This window comes from Phaenicophaeus curvirostris, chromosome 2 (assembly GCF_032191515.1).
Source record: "Phaenicophaeus curvirostris isolate KB17595 chromosome 2, BPBGC_Pcur_1.0, whole genome shotgun sequence".
In the NCBI taxonomy this organism is placed as follows: Eukaryota; Metazoa; Chordata; class Aves; order Cuculiformes; family Cuculidae; genus Phaenicophaeus; species Phaenicophaeus curvirostris.
The window spans coordinates 20829895-20848067 of NC_091393.1; the positions used below are offsets into that span (position 1 = coordinate 20829895).

General features: G+C 44.4%; 1 protein-coding gene across 1 annotated transcript in view; it reads left to right on the forward strand.

The window, feature by feature from the left end:
* The window catches only part of LOC138717338 (dystonin-like), a 176151-nt gene that overhangs the window by 36580 nt on the left and 121398 nt on the right, over nucleotides 1-18173 (forward strand). The window contains exon 4 of the mRNA XM_069850854.1: nucleotides 2031-2238. Within this exon, the coding sequence (XP_069706955.1) occupies nucleotides 2031-2238 (208 nt within the window). The remainder of the gene's footprint in view (nucleotides 1-2030; nucleotides 2239-18173) is intronic.

Consider the following 18173-nt stretch of genomic DNA (forward strand, 5'->3'; position numbering starts at 1 on the left):
AGTGATTGATACAGTGGGTCTCTTCCAACCTGGTAATTCTATGATTCTATGACCCCAAGATACTGAGGGTTACCGAGCAGCTGATAGAAGATCCAGGCCTGAAGCAGGATGTTCAGTGTTGGGATTAAAAGGAACACTTTCTCTTTTATGGCAAACTGTGGAGCTAAGGCAGGCCACAAGGAATCTAATCCATGACTAAGCACATCAGGGGCTCTGTCAGCCCCACCTGGTGCAGCCAAGTGCTCTCCATGCCCTGCAGCAAGCTGAGCACTTCCAGCTTCCATCAGGAAGACACCTGTCTGTGACCATCCTGCTTTCTGAGATTCTACAGAGAGTTTTAGCTTATCAGATAAACTGGCAGCAAAATATTCCCAGCAGTAGAACTAATTATGAAGACGATCAGATCTGGGACCAGACATCTCATGTTCCTGTTTTTCCGCACTTACCTCTTGCTCGCTCCACATCACGATACAGCGAGCAAGAATTCAGTTAATTGGTTTTATGCATTCATTCATCACTTTCCCCTCCCCCTATCTGAATTTCACCATAAAGTACTGTAGAAGGAGAAAAGAGGACTGGGATAGAAGTGAAGGAGGTCAAGAGGAGCAACCATGAATAAGAGATCCCTCTTATTTAGCGCATTATTTGTATTATTTATTATTGGCAGTTTTATACATAGCACAGGGCGCATCAGGTTGTTACTCTGGATTATGCAGGGTTTGAGTGTTAAAATGAGTAAAATACTTCCTGATGTAATAACGATGATCCACTTGTCCAACCCATGAGAACTGACGGTAAAAGGGTTCAGACAGCAGCAATACATTTATCAGATCTCATTGACAGTACAAATTTCTTCTGGAAGTAAAGGTACATTTTAAGCCGCTCAAAAAAAAAAAAAAAGAAAAAAAAGGAAAAAAAGAGGCTAGCTGGGTTTGATACTAAAAAAATCTGGAATCCAGGTGGGCTGAATGAGGGCTGTCTCTGCATAATAAATTATACTACACTTCTTCAAGCTGAGAATAACGTAGTCCTAAAAATTAACATCATACCTGGACCAGCATCAGGCTACACATTTGAAAGGCTGCCCCAGTGGCTCCCACATGAAATCACAAATCAAAGCCATCGTTTCCTAGTCAGGTGCCCTGGAGAAACCACAAGTCTCTCCAATCAGGAGCTGCAGAGGAAGAGAAACAGCACCTGGCATCACATCCTGATAACCTGTCTGTAACGTTGTAGCCTAAATTCTCAACTCAGCGTTAAAATGTTGTCATTCCAACGCCTGCCTGCCACTTCACCCTGAGCAGGGTAGGCAGAAACGGCAGCAGCCACAGAACCGTGGGATGGTTTGGGTGGGAAGGGACCTTAAAGCCCATCCAGTGCCATGGGCAGGGACACCTCCCCGTGGGTGAGGCTGCTCCAAGCCCCATCCAGCCCAGCCTTGAGCACCTCCAGGGATGGAGCAGCCACAGCTTCCCTGCACTGCATCACCGCTTGTTTACGTTCCTGGAAGCTTTTCTGGGGAGCTGGGAAGGCGCAGGCAGCCCGTGAGAAATCTCGATTCCTCCCTCCCTCCTCCCTGGCTCCCCTCGCAGGGTGGCAGCGCTGCCCCTCGTCCTGCCGGGGGAGCCAAACCCTAGCGATTCGGAGCCCGGAAGGTTGAGGGGTTTTGTGTTGTGATTTTTTTTTTTTTTTTTTTTTCCGCTTGTTGTCGCTCCTGCCGCCGGGTTTATTGTTGGCTTGGGAGGCAGCCCAGGCGCAGGCCACGGCTCTCCCCATACATCCCTCCGGATGCGTTTCCACTAAAGACCAGCCTTTTTTTTAATATATATTTTTATTTGGAGGATCATCCCCAGCAATGGTGAGCAGCATCCCTCTCCCCTTCCCTCCTCTCCCCCGAGATGCTTCTCTCGCCGCGCGGGTTGGAGGGGGGGGTGTGGGATGCTGGTGCCGGCCGGTGCCGCATCCCGAGCCGCTCCCCACGCATCCTCTCTGTCTGTCTGTCCGTCTGTCCGCCTCCCCCCGCCATGCAGAGCTCCGGCAACGCTTCCTACCGCTGCTCCATGTCGTCCTCGGCCGATTTCTCCGACGAAGAAGACTTCAGCCAGAGGTCGGGGACGGTGTCGCCGGCGCCGGGGGACACGCTGCCCTGGAACCTGCCCAAACACGAGCGATCCAAGAGGAAGATCCAGGGCGGCTCCGTGCTGGACCCCGCCGAGCGGGCCGTGCTGCGCATCGCCGGTAAGAGCCGAGCGGGGCTCGGGGGTGACTAAGCTCTTTGCACGCCTTTTCCGCCTGGATGCCGCTTGCCCGGGGAGGCTGTGGATGCTCCGGCCCTGGAAGTGCTCGAGGCCACGCTGGATGGGGCTTTGAGCAGCCTGCTCTGGTGGGAGGTGGCCCTGCCCACGGCAGGGGGGGATGGAGCTCGGTGGGCTCTAAGGTCCCTTCCAACCCGACCCCTTCCCTGATGCGGGGGTGCGAGCAGGTGCGCCCATTAAACTTTGATGCCAAAAGGCATCAGCGGCGCCGGGGCCGCCGCAAACGGTGTCGGAAACAGGGCGGAGGTCTCGTCCTCCCCGGCCAAAGCTGGGAAATAAAAGCTTGCGAATGAATCCCGGGAGGACGCGGCGGTCCTCGGTGCTCCCCAGGGACACGGATGCTCCTTCTCCCCCTTCCCCCTTCTTCTGTGCCGCCTCCCGGGACATCGTCTCCCCGGAAAACGCATCTTCCCGGCGCTGTGGGGGCAGGGGCCGATCCGGAGCATCCCCGGTGCTGCAGGCCGGGGGCACGGATCGGGAGCATCCCCGGTGCAGGGGCAGAGGGAGCCACTCGGTAGCATCCCCGGTGCAGGAGGGACCATTCGAGAGCATCCCCGGTGCTGCAGGCAGGGGGCACCGCTCGGGAGCATCCCCGGTGGATGGGGAACCACTCGAGAGCATCCTTGGTGCTGCAGGAAGGAGGGACCATTCAGGAGCATCCCCGGTGCAGGGGGCAGGGAGCACCGATCAGGACCATCCCCAGTGCAGGGGGCAGGAGGGACCACTCGGTGGCATCCTTGGTGATGTGGGCAGGAGGGACCACTCGGGAGCATCCTTGATGCTGCAGACAGGGGGCACCGCTCGGGAGCGTCCTCGGTGCAGGGGGCAGGGGGTTCCACTCGGTAGTATCCCCAGTACAGGAGGGCAGGAGGGACCATTCTGTGGCATCCTTGGTGCCGTGGGCAAGGGGGACCACTCGGGAGCATCCCAGGTGCAGGAGGCAGGAGGGACCACTCGGGAGCATCCCCGGTACTGCAGACAGGGGGCACCGCTCGGGAACATCCCCGGGGCAGGAGGGACAGATCGGGAGCATCCTTGGTGCCGCAGGCAGGGGGGACCGCTCGGGAACGTCCCCGGTGCAGAAAGCAGGGAGCACCGATCGGGAGCATCCCCGGGTCAAGAGGGACCACTCGGGAGCATCCCCGGTGCTGCAGGCAGGGGGCATTGATCGGGAGCATCCCCGGTGCAGAGGGCAGGAGGGACCACTCAGGAGCATCCCTGGTGCAGGAGGGACCGCTCGGGAGCATCCTTGGTGCCGTGGGCAGGGGGGACCACTCGGGAACATCCCGGGTGCAGGGGCCAGGAGGGACCACTCGGGAACAGGAGGGACCACTCGGAAGCATCCCCGGTGCTGCAGGCAGGGGGCACCGATCGGGGGCACCCTTGGTGCAGGGGGCAGGAAGGACGGCTCGGGAGCATCCTTAGTGCCGTGGGCAGGAGGGACCACTTGGTAGCATCCCCAGTGCAGGAGGGACCACTCGGGAGCATCCCCGGTGCCGCGTCCCCATCGGCCTCGGCTGCTCGGCGAGGGTCGCATCCCGTCCCCGGCGGAGCGGGGCAGGCGGCCGGGGGGGGCGGGTGGCCGCGGGTGGGCCGGCCGGGGGCAGCTCTCTCCGGCTCGGAGGGGGGCGGTCCCTGGCTCGGCAGGAGCGGCAGCGCCCGCCCCCGTCCCGCCCGGGCTGCGCTGCGCCGGCTCCGGGGCTGCGGGCAGGGCTGGCCCCGGCATGGCTGGGCACCTCTCCCCCGGCGCCTACCTCTACGCCGAGGAGCAGGAGTACCTGCAAGCCTACGAGGACGTTTTGGAGAGATACAAAGGTAGGGGCCGCCGGGCGTGGCGGCTGCGGGTCCCTGCGTGGCCCTCGGTGCTTTCTCTAAAAATGTTTCTGGAGAGAAATGCGGGCAGGGGGATGCACCTTTCCCTGTGCGTTTGTCTCCAAGCGTCAGTTTGTTTTGACCTTTTTATCTAGTATTTTTATGGCCGTGGTCTTCGTTTCCGTAGCACCTGAGGTTTTTTTCGTCGAATAAAAAAAAAATACAGCGAAAAAACGCGTTTATCCATCACTGAGATGCACGCAGCTAAATTTAGCTCACTAGAAACGTAAATTACGTTGCTTTCTTTGATCGGAATAGAAGAGGTGGATTGGGAGATGTGATTCATTATTTCAGTATATTGCTAATGCCAAATCTGAAAATGCCTTACAGGTCTGATTTTATTGAAGTGTGAAGGGATAGAGTTAACTGTTCGGTCTCAATCTTCATCCTAGAAATAGTTTCAATAACATGTCACAGCAGAGGCTGATGTTTGCATAGCTGAGTCCCTTTGTAATGTTTGGGGAAAAGATAAGTTACTTTTTTTCTTTTAATCTGAAATTTTTACTTTGAAGATTACCTTTTTTTCAGCTGTAGGTTTCCAGTCAGTTCTAAAGGTTTTGATTAAATGGTTCCCACTGATGGGAATGGGAGTGGCATCATTTCAGGCAGCTTGACTTGAGGATACCAGTAGTTGATTTTATTTAATCCGGATTGTTAGTGGTGATATTTTTAAAAATACCCCTCCTAGGGATGGTTCACTTGACATGGGAACTTGTCAGGTCCAAGTCTACTTTATACCTGTGTCACTTGCAATTTCATATGTCATTAACAGGATTGACTAATGACTCCTTTGTGTCTGTTGCCCATTGTGTCAATGCAGCTGTGGAACATGTGCGCTGTTCCTGTAGTGAAACGCATTAGTGCATTTTATTTGAGAAATAATTAAGGTTTGAAATAGATCATCTTCAAAACCACGTCTTCGTTCCATCACCTCATATTTGTTTACGTCATCGATTACCTTATACGTGGCTAAGCTGATTTTTGCAAAATTTTAAAGCAAGTGTATTGTTTACTTTGTAAATAAAGAAAAAAACTGAGAAATCTTGTTTTTTTTCTGTTCTGGTTCTAATCCAAAGCATGGCTTTTCTGCTTTAGATTACCTTTGATTTGCTGCTGGAGTCAGGTTTAATAAGGTTCGTTCTCATACCACTTTGTCTACTTGCTTAAAACCTGGGAAAGATATTAGGCCTCATTTCCCCTATTGCAGCGTGGGTTTTGTCAGCATAAGGACAGAAAGATCTGTTTTGCACGTTTTGGGGAACAAAGGGATATTAATTAAAATTAACTCCCAAATCTAATTCCCATCTCTATTAGAAATAAAACACATTCTGGAAATATTGGAGCATATCATAGTGAGGGGGTGACATTGGGTCCATTCTCATGCTGTTTGCAGTGACAGCCAAATCCAGAAATTATTTGGAAGGATCCAGTTTCGTTTTTCTTAGGTTTTAGTGTCACATTCAGTATACTGGTATGCTGTGTTTTGCTGCTCAAGGTATCCTCTATTCAGCCATTGGGAGCAAAGGTAAAGATTTGGACTTGTTTTAATTAAGATATATTGGAAACCTGGAAAACACATTATTATTTAAAATGTGTTTCCAAGCCGGTCATGATTTCCCATCCGAGTCCCAGTAGTATGACTTCACTACAGCGATTGTTGTTCTGATGACTTGCTTTGGGAGCTGATCTAATCAGAAAAGAATTGCTACAATATAGGCTTTGAAGAGGGAGTGCCATTTCTCTGCTCAGTTTTGTAAACACTCCTTTTAGTAATTTTCTTAATCAAATGCAAACCGTGTTGACATTATATTGTTAAGACTAGCTTAAATCCACAATTTTAACACCAGTAGTTCTTTTTTCCCCCTCTTCTGACAGGCTGCAGAGCACTCTTGTATTCATCTAGGGCTTTATCAGGGTGCCAGATTATCTCTGCCCCAGCTGTTGAGTGCTGTAACTAGCAGAGTCAGCTGTACAAAATTCATTGCCTGTCTTGGAAGGCTCGGGATCGTATGATGCCGCATCATTAAGACGTTCAGGCCATTTGATTCAAGAAGAGATAAGCCGTCCTTTATAAATGTAGAAAAGTGAAATTTTACTCTTCATCCATTTCTGCAGCCGAGTAGGCAGCGGATCTTGAAGACTGTGCGATCCCATGTACCTTGTTGCTTCAGCAGTTAAAACCAGGAGATCTGTATATCTCCAGATTCTGTCTGCTGACCACGTCCCTGGCTGTGACAGTAAATAATTAGGCAACTGTTTGCTAAATCTGAGATAGCACAGAAGAGCGGTTTGCTCTGGGAGTGTTGTTGTCTAATTCCTGGTCAGCTCAGTTGCTGCCTGTCATTATTTCTTTTTTTAACTTGATTCATCTAGTAATTAATTGGCACTATTTCTAAAGCATTTTGGTGGAGGATAAAAAGTCACATTATCTCAGATGATTTAGGAATTGTGCTGAATCGAGCTACTTATTCAGGGGAAAAAAAATGCTTCTTTGTTAGCAGCACCTCTAGGAATTCAAAGGCAAAGCCTTTATTGTGATAGTGGCAATAAAATGCCCTGTGTATTTTATCTGCAGTGTTTGATGTATTTCATGTTGTGTTTGTGACTGAATCAGAAGACAAGAAATCATACTATATTTGTTAATATAACTAACGGTTAACTTTTATCTCAGAGACTGTATTTGAGTTCTCCAAGAGGTTGTAAAGAACTTAGAAAATTAATCTTGCTGCTTTCTAAGTTATCTCGCCATTGCCTGGGAATAAAAATTAATAAAATTGTTGTGAACTGCAACCTTCTTGGTAAATAGTGGCTTCTGCTGACTTTTTAAATAAGAAAATGTTCAATAGTGTTCTGTGTACATTTCATTTTTAAAATACTAAATGCCATCTCTGTCAGGTGGAATACATATACATTGTTCCATACCAGCATCATTTAAGCATTAAAGATTTGGAGTTCACTGCTTTAAACATCGGTGTCTTTAAGCAGAGTGCGTTATCCCTCCAAGACTGTCTTTCAGTTCCCCTCAAAAATAATTTATTTAAATACCAGTTCCCTCTTTCCCTGCAAGATTTTGAACAATTGTGTAACAAAGTTGCCTCCCTTTGACATCATTATTGAAACTGGAATGTCTGTTACTGACTAGGATTGCTGTCTCTGTAAAAAAGAGCTAAGTCTTGGAGATAAGTGTTGACTCACAGTTATTCAGTTATTGTAGCTGGGAACAAGACACAGGAACAAAGTTTAAAATATATAGGGCTATCTCTCCCTTGCAGGCCTTTTAATACTGTGGATATTGGCTCTGTGGGAAACTGATCTACTAGAAAATGCATCTTGACACGACTGCCCACAAAAAATACAGCCTAGCACTTCAGAGACTTGACTGAACTGTTGTCAGCGATAGGAAAGGTATCGCATCCGTGTTTTCTTTGGATTGGATGCCTCGTTAATGCTTCCTTAGAGTGCTCTGGAGGTTCGCTGTAGAGCTCCCCTCTCTTTAAGCCTGGGACTGGGGACAGCAAAACTCAGCTTGGGTTATTTAAACTTTGGTACATTCTGTTTCACTACAGGCGTTTCTCTCTTGCTTTCAAAAGACTGTAACACTATGCATGCAGCTGAAGCACAGCAGACGGTTCTGTTTCTGTATTCTGAGGAACAAAGACCTTAGAGATAGATGAGAACTAGCAGGTCATCTGATGAATTTTGTTGCCTGCATAGGATTCAGAGATAGTATAATCTGTTCTAATGATCGATTGAGGGTAGCGCCAAGTGGGTAGCACCCACTGTTTGGGTACAGTTTTTGAATGAAGATAAAAAGAAATAGATGCCTGACATCCATCTCCTTTGAGCTCACTTCAGGAAGAAACTGTTTGCTCAAAATGGTTTTTGTACATCTGAAAATGAAGGTGCTGCTGCATTTTAGGAATTTGGAGGCTGGATGTGTTTGGTACTAGATAGCCCAGAGATACTTGTCTTCAGAATTGACTTCATAGAACATAGACAGGAGGGCTCATGGCAGATATTCCTGGCTCTGGAATATGAATTTCCAAATTTCTTTATTTATGCTCTGAACTCAGGGGCCTGAATTTACAGCCTGCAGAAATCTTGTTCTTCTGGGCTCCAGGCTGTGAACTAATTGGATCTCCTGCTCCAGGGCTTCTGGTTTTGAACTCAGAAAGAAATACCAAAGTGAGTAATTGATTAGTGAGTAATTGATTAGATGTTTTTAGTTTATTTTCCATCTCCTTTTGGCATAATGAGAGCTGATGGCTTAGGTGTATAAGGCAGGATGTATATGGAATTTACGCCTTGGATGATTTTCTACCATCTCTTTTCATGGGCTGGTAGTATGTAGCCTTGGAATTGATTACTTTTTTGTTTGAACAGGGCAGGTTTTTTTTGCGGACTAGTGGAGGGTGCATGTGGGTTATGTAGCTGCACGTCACCTAATCCTTTCTTTGCCACTGCAACAGATCTTCAGCACCATGACACTGTTGTTTCCCCTGTTCTTAGCACATTCCCTACAGCAGATTGGCCTCCTGGGACCGAAGGATTTTAGCCAACAGAAAGTGCCTTCAACTAGGGATGGAAACATAACAGCACTTATACTGTGTGAAGTCAGACAAAATTAATGGGGTCTTTGGGTCATATAAAAACGTAAAGCCTGCAATTTTACTCTGTTTCAAAATTCCTCCTCCTTTAAGCAGAAAGTTCACACTTTGAAATTGCTTGGAGATGCAAGTTTTTTTGAGTGCATTTCATCCTAAATATGAACCAAGTTGTGCTGATTTGAGTTGTGTGAGCACTTCACTTGAGCTAAGTTGAAAAGGTCTTAATTTCATACTTCACTTGAGCTAAGTCGAAAAGGTCTTAATTTCATTGGAATAAACTAATGAGAACCTGATGTTAGCCAGTTCAGTGAGGTTTTGTCTGTGTAAAGGCTTCAATATTTGGACAGCAGTTTCTGAAGCTGAGTTTGATCGTATACCTAAACTGTGGTTGCGTATCCATGGCTTTAGAAGATACCTGTTTGGATGACTAAGGCAGGCAGAATTTGGCTGTCAACTCAAATATCTTTGGCATGTGAATTGGGGCAGAGATCAAAGGTCTGTTCCATTGCTTTTCTGAGACTTCCCAATTCCGATTGAGTCAGCAATATCTTCTAAACAGAGCTCACAGGAATAGTGCATAATTCCTTTTTTATGGTCAAAATCAGGAGATGGTGAAGATAGGGGAAAGGGAGGAAAATAAACTTCAATCATCGTTGTGTTAATAGGTGTGTTTTGGCTCAGTTTATTTTTTTGGTAGAAGTGTTTCTCATTATTTGCTGTAATCTAGTTTGTTCATCTCTGGTCATATTTTGCTTGAAAACCAGATTATACATTCTTTTTTTCCTCAATGCTGTTTAAAACACGCCTATTGGAAGAATTTGTTCCACCGTTTTGTTAGAACTTCAACATGTACTTGGAATTGTGTGCTTTGTGAAGTAAAAATGGGCTTATTCACACACTTGAAGTTAAGTGCGATTATTTTATAAGTTCAGGCTTAAAAGAATAAAGTTTTGTAAATGTCAAATATGAATGCAGCTTATTGCTGCATGCCTGAAATGCTTCCTGTAAAACATCATTAAAGCCGTTTAATTTAACAAAGCCTTGATTTTCTGGAGTGGGTGAAAATATTCATGTCCTGAATGCTTTCAGTCAACCCAGCTTTCAAACAGGTGAAACAATGCTTACAAAGACACTTCAGTCTGCTGCTCAGATCCTGAAGGGCATGTTAATAGCCAGATCTCACATGTTGATCTGTGTAGGCAGACTCCTGTGCTTTTTGTGGGAATACACCGACTTCAAAAATCCACTCACACAAGCCTTTTCCCAAGGTCTGGGCTCAAGTAATAGCTCAGCCTTTAATAAGTGATACTCCTGCTGACATCAGTCATCCTTTAGGGCATTCAAATTTGGTCTTAGCTGCATTAAAAGCAGGATTTAATTTTATTATACCTGGTGAGCACATTGTTTTGATGTGCAGTACAATATACGAACTCCTTGGATTTTGTGCATTTTAAACAAACCAATAGCCACGAATAAATCTGTGGGAGGACAAGGCTTCTAGGCAAATATATTGAGGGTTAAATTCTGCACAATGCAATTGCACAATTAGTGTAACTATTTCTGTAAGACAAGGAGGATTAGGCTTCTGATGGGCTTTTCAGTAGCATAGGCCAAAATCTGCTCTCAATTATAGCCACGTGGCCCTTTTGAACTTTGTTTGCTTTTAAATACATTTTCATTGTTCAGCTTCATAGCTGCTAACGTGAAACTACAGTATTTTATCATGTGTTCTAACAGTGCATTTAAACACAGATCAGCAATTAAGAGGGATTCATAGTCTAATTTTGTTGGAAAACTGAACTAGTTTGGCCTGAGTTTCAGGTATCCAGCTATCTGTCTGCTATGACACTTTGCACCACTTGGATCTAAAATTAGTAGAGCTCTTCTGTACTGGGATTAGAGATGTGTGTATGTTTTAGTTCACAGAATGGGTAGATGTCTGACTCTCTCTAAATCTTTCAGGGCATGTTTCAAGCAATTTGCAGGTGAGACTATAAATGAAGAGAGAAGCCCCTGAAAATGGTTTGCTGGGTACTGAAATGGGTATGAAATGGGTATCCTGCTGTCCTGCTTGGAGACGTTTCTTCTGCCTGATCAGGTTGCAGTCTGGGTGTTCCTCATGTCACAAGGTCTCTTAGGCATTAGGAGCAGCATTAGAAAACGTGTGTGGTCATTTGGACAGATGTTTTACAGTAAAATAAAATAATAAGAAAGCAAACTGAGCAGTTATAGCAAAAGAGCTTTTTCGAGAGAGGAATGGCACTGGCAATGCTGTGGTTTCTACTCATACAAACCTTCTGTTAATTTTGGTAGGAGTCAGGAACTTAGCTATTGATGTTTATAAATATTTAATGCTTTAAATTACTTTTCCTTTAGATAAATTTTTAATCTAGAGATAAAGGATTTACATTATGTCCTAGAAATTAGGAAATGACTCGAGCATTTGTCTGGAGAAGCCACTGCTTGTAGCCATCCATAACTGCTGGGAATGAGGTATTGTTGCTAAGATAGTTCTGGTTTCAGAATACGATATTTTCAACAGCGCGCATAGCAATTTGATTGCAAGCCTAAACAACTTTAATAGAAATTAGGTGCTTCACTGCTGTCTGTGCCTCGAAAATTCTTTCCCAGAGACTATACATTGTTCAGATTATAACCCGACACTGGGAACCATATTATAATACCATATATTACAGATTAGTTCTGCATTTAAAACCAAGTTTTTGGAAGTTTTTTAATATGCTAGCCTCTCTGGAGGAAAATTCATAATAAAATTTAGAAATAAAGATGATTTTAGAATTAAAAAGTACATTTTCAAACTTACTGGAATGTTCTTTGTATTGTAGAGCAAACATTTTTCTCAGGCTTTATGACTACCACCTTCTTCATTAAATTTTTAACAAACAGTTGCTGAGAAACATTTGTTGTGGTTTTATGTAGTTTTTTGTTTTTCTTCTTTGCAGATAATTTTTGTTGACATTCACTTTACAGTAGAGTTAAAGCAGCATTTGGCTCAGTATCTGTTTAAAGGAGAAAACAACAGGCACACGAGCTACAGGAAGAAAGACAAAGTTGATTAGATCCCTTGATGAAATTACCCTATAATTTTACCATGCTGAACAGGATACTTTTGCATTGTTCTGTTTCAGTTTCTTAAAATAGAGCCCTTTAAAGTCTGCGGGGCCACATCTAGCCTGCCTTTCAGAATATCAACTCAAATTCTAATTTTATGCTTCTTTCTGTTGCAAATTCTGTTCAGCAAAGGCAAATTGATTCATGTAAGCATCATATGTTTCTATTTAAATTGTACATTTATTTTTGCTTTCTCACAGATATACATTTTCTTCAGATCTTGTATTGCACTGAATTAATTAGTCCAGCTATCCAGTGGCTGTTGGAAGTGGGTTTATGGTAGCACTAAGCAGCTATCCGTAGTTTGCAGAATCAAACATTTATAATCCAAGTGATAATCTAGTTTATAAAGATTACATTAGTGTGCTAGAAACAATACATGTTTATGCCTTGATATTTTGAGTGTCATACTGAAGCGATTTTTGGCTTTGGGAACCACATAATACTCAAGAGAATTTAAAGAATGGAGCTCCTGCTTTGAGAGCATGTGTGACTCCTCAATAATTTGCAATTTAATACCAAATGTATGGATTTGATTAAATAACATTGGGAAGTGGAGGATCATCTTTATTCTGAGCACAGAGTGTATTCTGAAATTAGTGCTACAAGTTGATGCCTGAATTTTGGTACTTGTTTCAGTGATGAACATCGTGAACAGTCTGTCGGAGATTTAGATGTATGACTAAAACGTTGATGGATCTTTGTGCTGGATGTTGGATTTTTTTCTTTGTATTTCCCCAGCCAGTCTGCTTTGGGGAGTCTGCCCACCTCTGATCTTCTGTTATTTGCCTTCTTCAGGGAATACTATTTCATTGAAAGTTTCATGTTCTGTGCACCTGGGACAAAATACTTGGGGGGATGGAGGTTTTTGCTTTTTAAAACGAAGATACAGCGTGACTCCTGTTAGTCTACCCTTCCTTCCCCCTTTTTCTTCCCTCCATGACTTTCAAGTTACATTTTCTGTGTTGGTTGGGTTCCTTGTGGCTTGCTTTGAAGACCTGTACTGACTCTGCAGAGGAGTGAATTGTGCTTCCTCCTCAGGCTAGTCCCTTCCCAATCACGATGGAAAAAGAGGAGACCTTGTTTCCAGTTTCCTCCTGCCTGCTGGTTGAGTGGAGAGAACCCACATAGCACCAGCCTGTCCACTCCCTGAACTGTGGTGCAAGTGTAGAGAAACCTGTGAGCCTTTCCCTGTCAATAAGCGAACGGGAAAACTTTATATGTGTGGAACAAGATTTCTCAGGTTATGTGTGCTTGTGTGCTGATTCCTGCTGTGAATGCCAGTTCCTAGAGTTGGGATAAACCCCAAGTGGGATTTGAGACTCAGGTCATGTACTGATGTGCCAGTGTCCTATTGCGAGAGTGTTTCAAGTGCAGAGTTTAATCCTTCTCAGCGAAAGTGAGAGAGTGAACGCCCAGAGAACAGACAGTAACGTAGAAGCATAGAATAGTTAGGGTTGGAAGGGACCTTAAAGATCATCCAGTTCCACCCCACTGCCATGGGCAGGGACATCCCACTAGATCAGGCTGCCCAAGGCCCCATCCAACCTGACCTTAAACACCTCCAGGGATGGGGCAGCCACAGCTTCCCTAGGCAACCTGTGCCAGTGTCTCACCACCCTCATGGTGAAGAAATTCTTCCTAATGTCTAGCCTAAATCTGCCCCTCACCAGTTTATACCGATTGCCCCTCATCCTATCACTACAAGCCTTTGTGAACAGTCCTTCTCCAGCTTTCCTGTAGCCCTTTTCAGTTACTGGAAGGTCGCTGTAGGATCTTCTCAGAGCCTTCTCTTCTCCAGGCTGAACAATCCCAACCCTCTCAGACTGTCGTGGTGACTTCTTTTGAAATGACTGCATTTCTTTAGCTGTTAGTCTCAGTACTCTTAACTTGTACTTGCATGTGTGAGCATTGCTGTTGCAGGTGACAGAACCAGCCTGGTTTCAAGCTTGGACCTCACGCTACCAGTGAAAGTGAATCATAGAATCACCAGGTTGGAAAAGACCCACTGGATCATCGAGTCCAACCGTGCTTCTTCCCTGCTGTGTGCCACCAAGTTAACTGATTGTGCAATGTACCAAGATGTCTTCTATATCTTAACTGCATTTTAAACCACCAAGTGTTGTTTTCCATGTGTTGACTTCATGATTCGGTTGATACACAAACATAAAATTATGTATTTGCTTTTTTATTTTTTCTTTCTTCTTCTGCCTAAATAAACAGGGCATCACAGTATTTGTCTTAATGACTAGCAGTTAGTGTTGACAAATTACTTAGATGCTATGTGAGATAATGGAATCTGCTTACAATTTGATTTTGTTAAGGAGGCAAATAAGAGGAAGGGAATCTAATTAACGTTTTTGGCCTTTTCATTTTTTTTTGTATTTCAGTTAAAATGCTTCTAGTTTTATATTTCATGCTGAAAAATCTCAGATTCTACAATCTTTTTACACTAGACAGGCTGAGAGAATTGGGGTTGTTCACCCTGGAGAAGAGAAGGCTCTGAGGAGACCTTATAGTGACCTTCCAGTACCTTAAAGGGGCTAAATGAAAGCTGGGGAGGGACTGTTTACAAAGGCTTGTGGTGACAGGACGAGGGGGAATGGCTTCAAATGGGAGAGGGGCAGATTTAGACTAGACATAAGGAGGAATTTCTTCACGATGAGGGTGGTGAGGCAGTGGAACAGGTTGCCGTGTGGCTGCCCCATCTCTGGAGCTGTTCAAGGCCAGGTTGGATGGGGCCTTGGGCAGCCTGATCCAGTCGGATGCTCCCTGCCTGCAGCAGGGGGGTTGGAACAGGATGATCTTTAAGGTCCTTTCCTACCCAAACCATTCTATGATTCTGTGTTCTCTCTGTGCCATAGTACTAAGCATTTAATGACTGTAGGTGCACTCCAATGCAAAGTACTGATGCACTTGGTGAGATGAGACAGTGTGATTGTATTTAGTACCTTTGTTGCATTACTGTTTTGTTATGTGCATTTGTATGTATTTAAGAATTCCCTTTGATTTTTTTCTTTTTTTTTTTTTCTTCCCCCATGTGGTAATTCTAGAATACCAGGTATAAGGTTTTATAGATCTTCGTGCACTTATCAAACAGCTTTCCATGGATGGTCTTGGTAGTTCAGTGATGCTTAGCTTATGGACTTTTTATTCCCAGTACTTTTCTACTTTTAGTTTATATTTCATTTCCTGTCATTGTCTAATAGTCTTTCCAGTTTTAATAGGCTGGTTTCGAACCTTTAAAATTCTGGAGTTCTCCCAGTCTGAAGACATTTGTATCATCGGAAAATATCCCAGTTTTTTGTTTGCTGCCTTCTCCAAATCTTTAATAAATGCAGAATGCATTGATGATTTCTGGAAAACCACACCATTCTTCTCACTTTGGAAAGCAGCCAAAAGTCAAGACACTGCTATTCTGCAAGTCATTTTTCAGGCTACAAAAGGATTACATGCTCTATCTTAGTTGGTTTAAGTCAATCCTTTAATGAAAAAGACCTTGCAAAAGCTTTTCGATGTATATGTCAAATTTCCCTCTATTTACCTATATATAGATACACACACTTCCCTCCGCTCCTGTTTTTGATTTTTAACTCAGAGGAGTCCAAACAATTATGGAGGAATTTGATTTATTATTGCAGAAATGATGATAATTTGTTATTATATTCTTGATATCTTTTCCAGTATCTAGAGGTTTTTTGTTTTAATTTATGCTTTCCAGTTACTCCTAGTGGAACTAATCAGAGCTACAATAGTAATTTCTCAAGCTTCTTCATCTATTTCTTGCAAATAATCTGGAGAATAGTGGTGTGTTTTAATGTAAGTTATAGTAAGTGGCTTTCTTCTCTGATACCTTTAGTTCTTTTTGATTTTGTAGTAAGGTGATGGTAGTTGGCATGTGTCTGTTTACTGGTTGGCATTGGGCATTTAGATTACTAGCCTGTCAAAATTATATTTCAAATTGTGTGAAAAGGGATCAACGTTGCAGTCTTTTTTTCTCTTTTTAAAAAATGACTTTATAACATTCCTCCATCATCTAACAATGTGTATGGTACTTGCGTAGGATGGGAAAGTTTTAGAGCTGGAACTTGCACTTGCATGCTGTAAAGTAAAAATTTCCCTTGCTACCTAAGGTCTTCTTGTTTTCTGCTGTATTGGAGTAATGTTGCTTTTATGTGACTTAACTGTTATGTTCTGTTTTATAATTATAAATCTTAGTTTAAGTAATTTAAAGACGTTACTGTTTGCCTTTTTGAAATCTAGCATCATGTTTGACATTTGAAATCTGAACTACAATAAGGTTTTCAGATGTTTGGTCTTATATCGATCTAAAATTTTTCTACAAGTTGAACCAGATGGCATCAGGAGTGCCTTCCTCATTGCCAAAACCAAACAATACCCAAACGTGCTCAAAATACCGATGATACGTTCTGCAATCATGCAGCTAAGTATCTGTTAGATTATATGTTGAGGCAATTAATCAAAATAAAGACTGGATGAAGGTTTCAAGGTTTAACCTTTTAAAATCAGCGTTGGTTTTTCTTCTGATTTGGAAGGCACTAATAGCATTTTTATTTATCTTGGTAACTACATATTTTTATTTCCCTCTTCTCCCGCTTGGTCTTCCCTTGCTGGATACTTCCCAGTGGAAACTGTTGGCTGCTTTATGAAGAGTGGTGTCCTTCGTGATCCAACTGCTTTTCCTGCGACATTTGTAAATAGGAATTTTTGATTGTCAGTCACTGCTGGTATTTTTAGTGTGACAACAGTTTTATCTACAGGCAGAGCTTTTTATCTCACCCGTTGGGCCATTTTCACTTTTGACATCAGGGTAAAGCTATTTTTGTGTTTTAATTGGTATCACAGTTGCTGTTAGCGTTGGGGTTTGTCTGGGCCCCGAGGGCAGTAATGGTCTTGACTGTCCCATCCTAGCTCCTAGGGGATTCTTCCACCTGCCCACATCCCAGGACCCCATGTCAGCCCCTGCTCCAATAATGCTGCAGCAGAGCTGGTCTCCAGCTCCCCACAGCCCTGCCCTGCTTGGCCAGGGGTCCTACTGAGACTTGGCCATCTATGGGCCAACACCCCAGCCTGTCCTTAGGGAAGTGCTCAGTGCCAGGGGCTAGGATTGCCCTGGTGGCCCAGGCTGTCCTTCTTCTGGCTAGGGTGGTGGGATGGGACCTGGCTCCTGGGGCTCTTGCCTGCTGCCCCTCCACAGGGAGCACCCGCTGCCCCCAGCATCCCAAACCCAGGGAGGTGCCAACTTCCACTGCACCGTGATGCTTCTGTGCAGGCCTATCTTCTGCTTCACTTAGTTTCTGTCCTTTAAATTGTCTTTGCAATCTTGCCCTCATGATTGGGGCTTTGGCAACTCTTCATATTAGAGTGTGGTTTACGCCTGCTTGGCTTCCTCTGCCTCCCTGGACATTTCTGCCCGGCTGTGATAGATCACATCGTGTTTAGTGTTGGCCTTTCTAGAAATGAATCTGTGATTAAAAAACCTACATGACTGAATCGTAGAATCACTAGGTTGGAAAAGTCCTTTGAGATCATCAAGCCCAACCGTACCTGTCCACTACTAAACCATATCCCTGAGCACTTCATCTACCTGTCTTAAACACCTCCATAGATGGGGACTCAACCACCTCTCTGGGCAGCCTCTGCCAGTGCCCAGTAACTCTTTCAGAGAAGAAATTTTTCCTAATGTCCAACCTGAACCTCCCCTGTCGCATCTTGAGGCCATTCCCTCTCATCCTATCACTTGTCACTTGGGAGAAGAGACCAACACCCACCTCTCTACAACCTCCTTTCAGGCAGTTGTAGACAGTGTTGAGGTCTCCCCTCAGCTTTCTCTTCTGCAGGCTAAACAACCCCAGTTCCCTCAGCTGCCTCTCATAAGACTTGTGCTCCAGCCCCTTCACCAGCTTCACTGCTGTTCTCAAAAATGAAAAACTGCTCTGTGAGAACAGACCGTTTTAATGATGCATTATGGCAGCGTTGTTGGTGCAGTTTCTGTGAGTGTAGAATTAGCTTGTTTTTACAGTTTTGCTAAAGCTTACTTCAAATTTTCTGACAGATATTTGCGTACTGCTTCCCGAGTTGTGCATATCTGTTTACTTGGAGATAAAAACATAGGCTTCTCCCTTCTTTTTGTGCTTGAGCTTTTAATCAGAAAGGAGTATGGAGCAGTTCAGTTTTAGGGCTGATCAGTGACTTCAGTGCAGACGGCCCCAGTCATCAGCAGTTG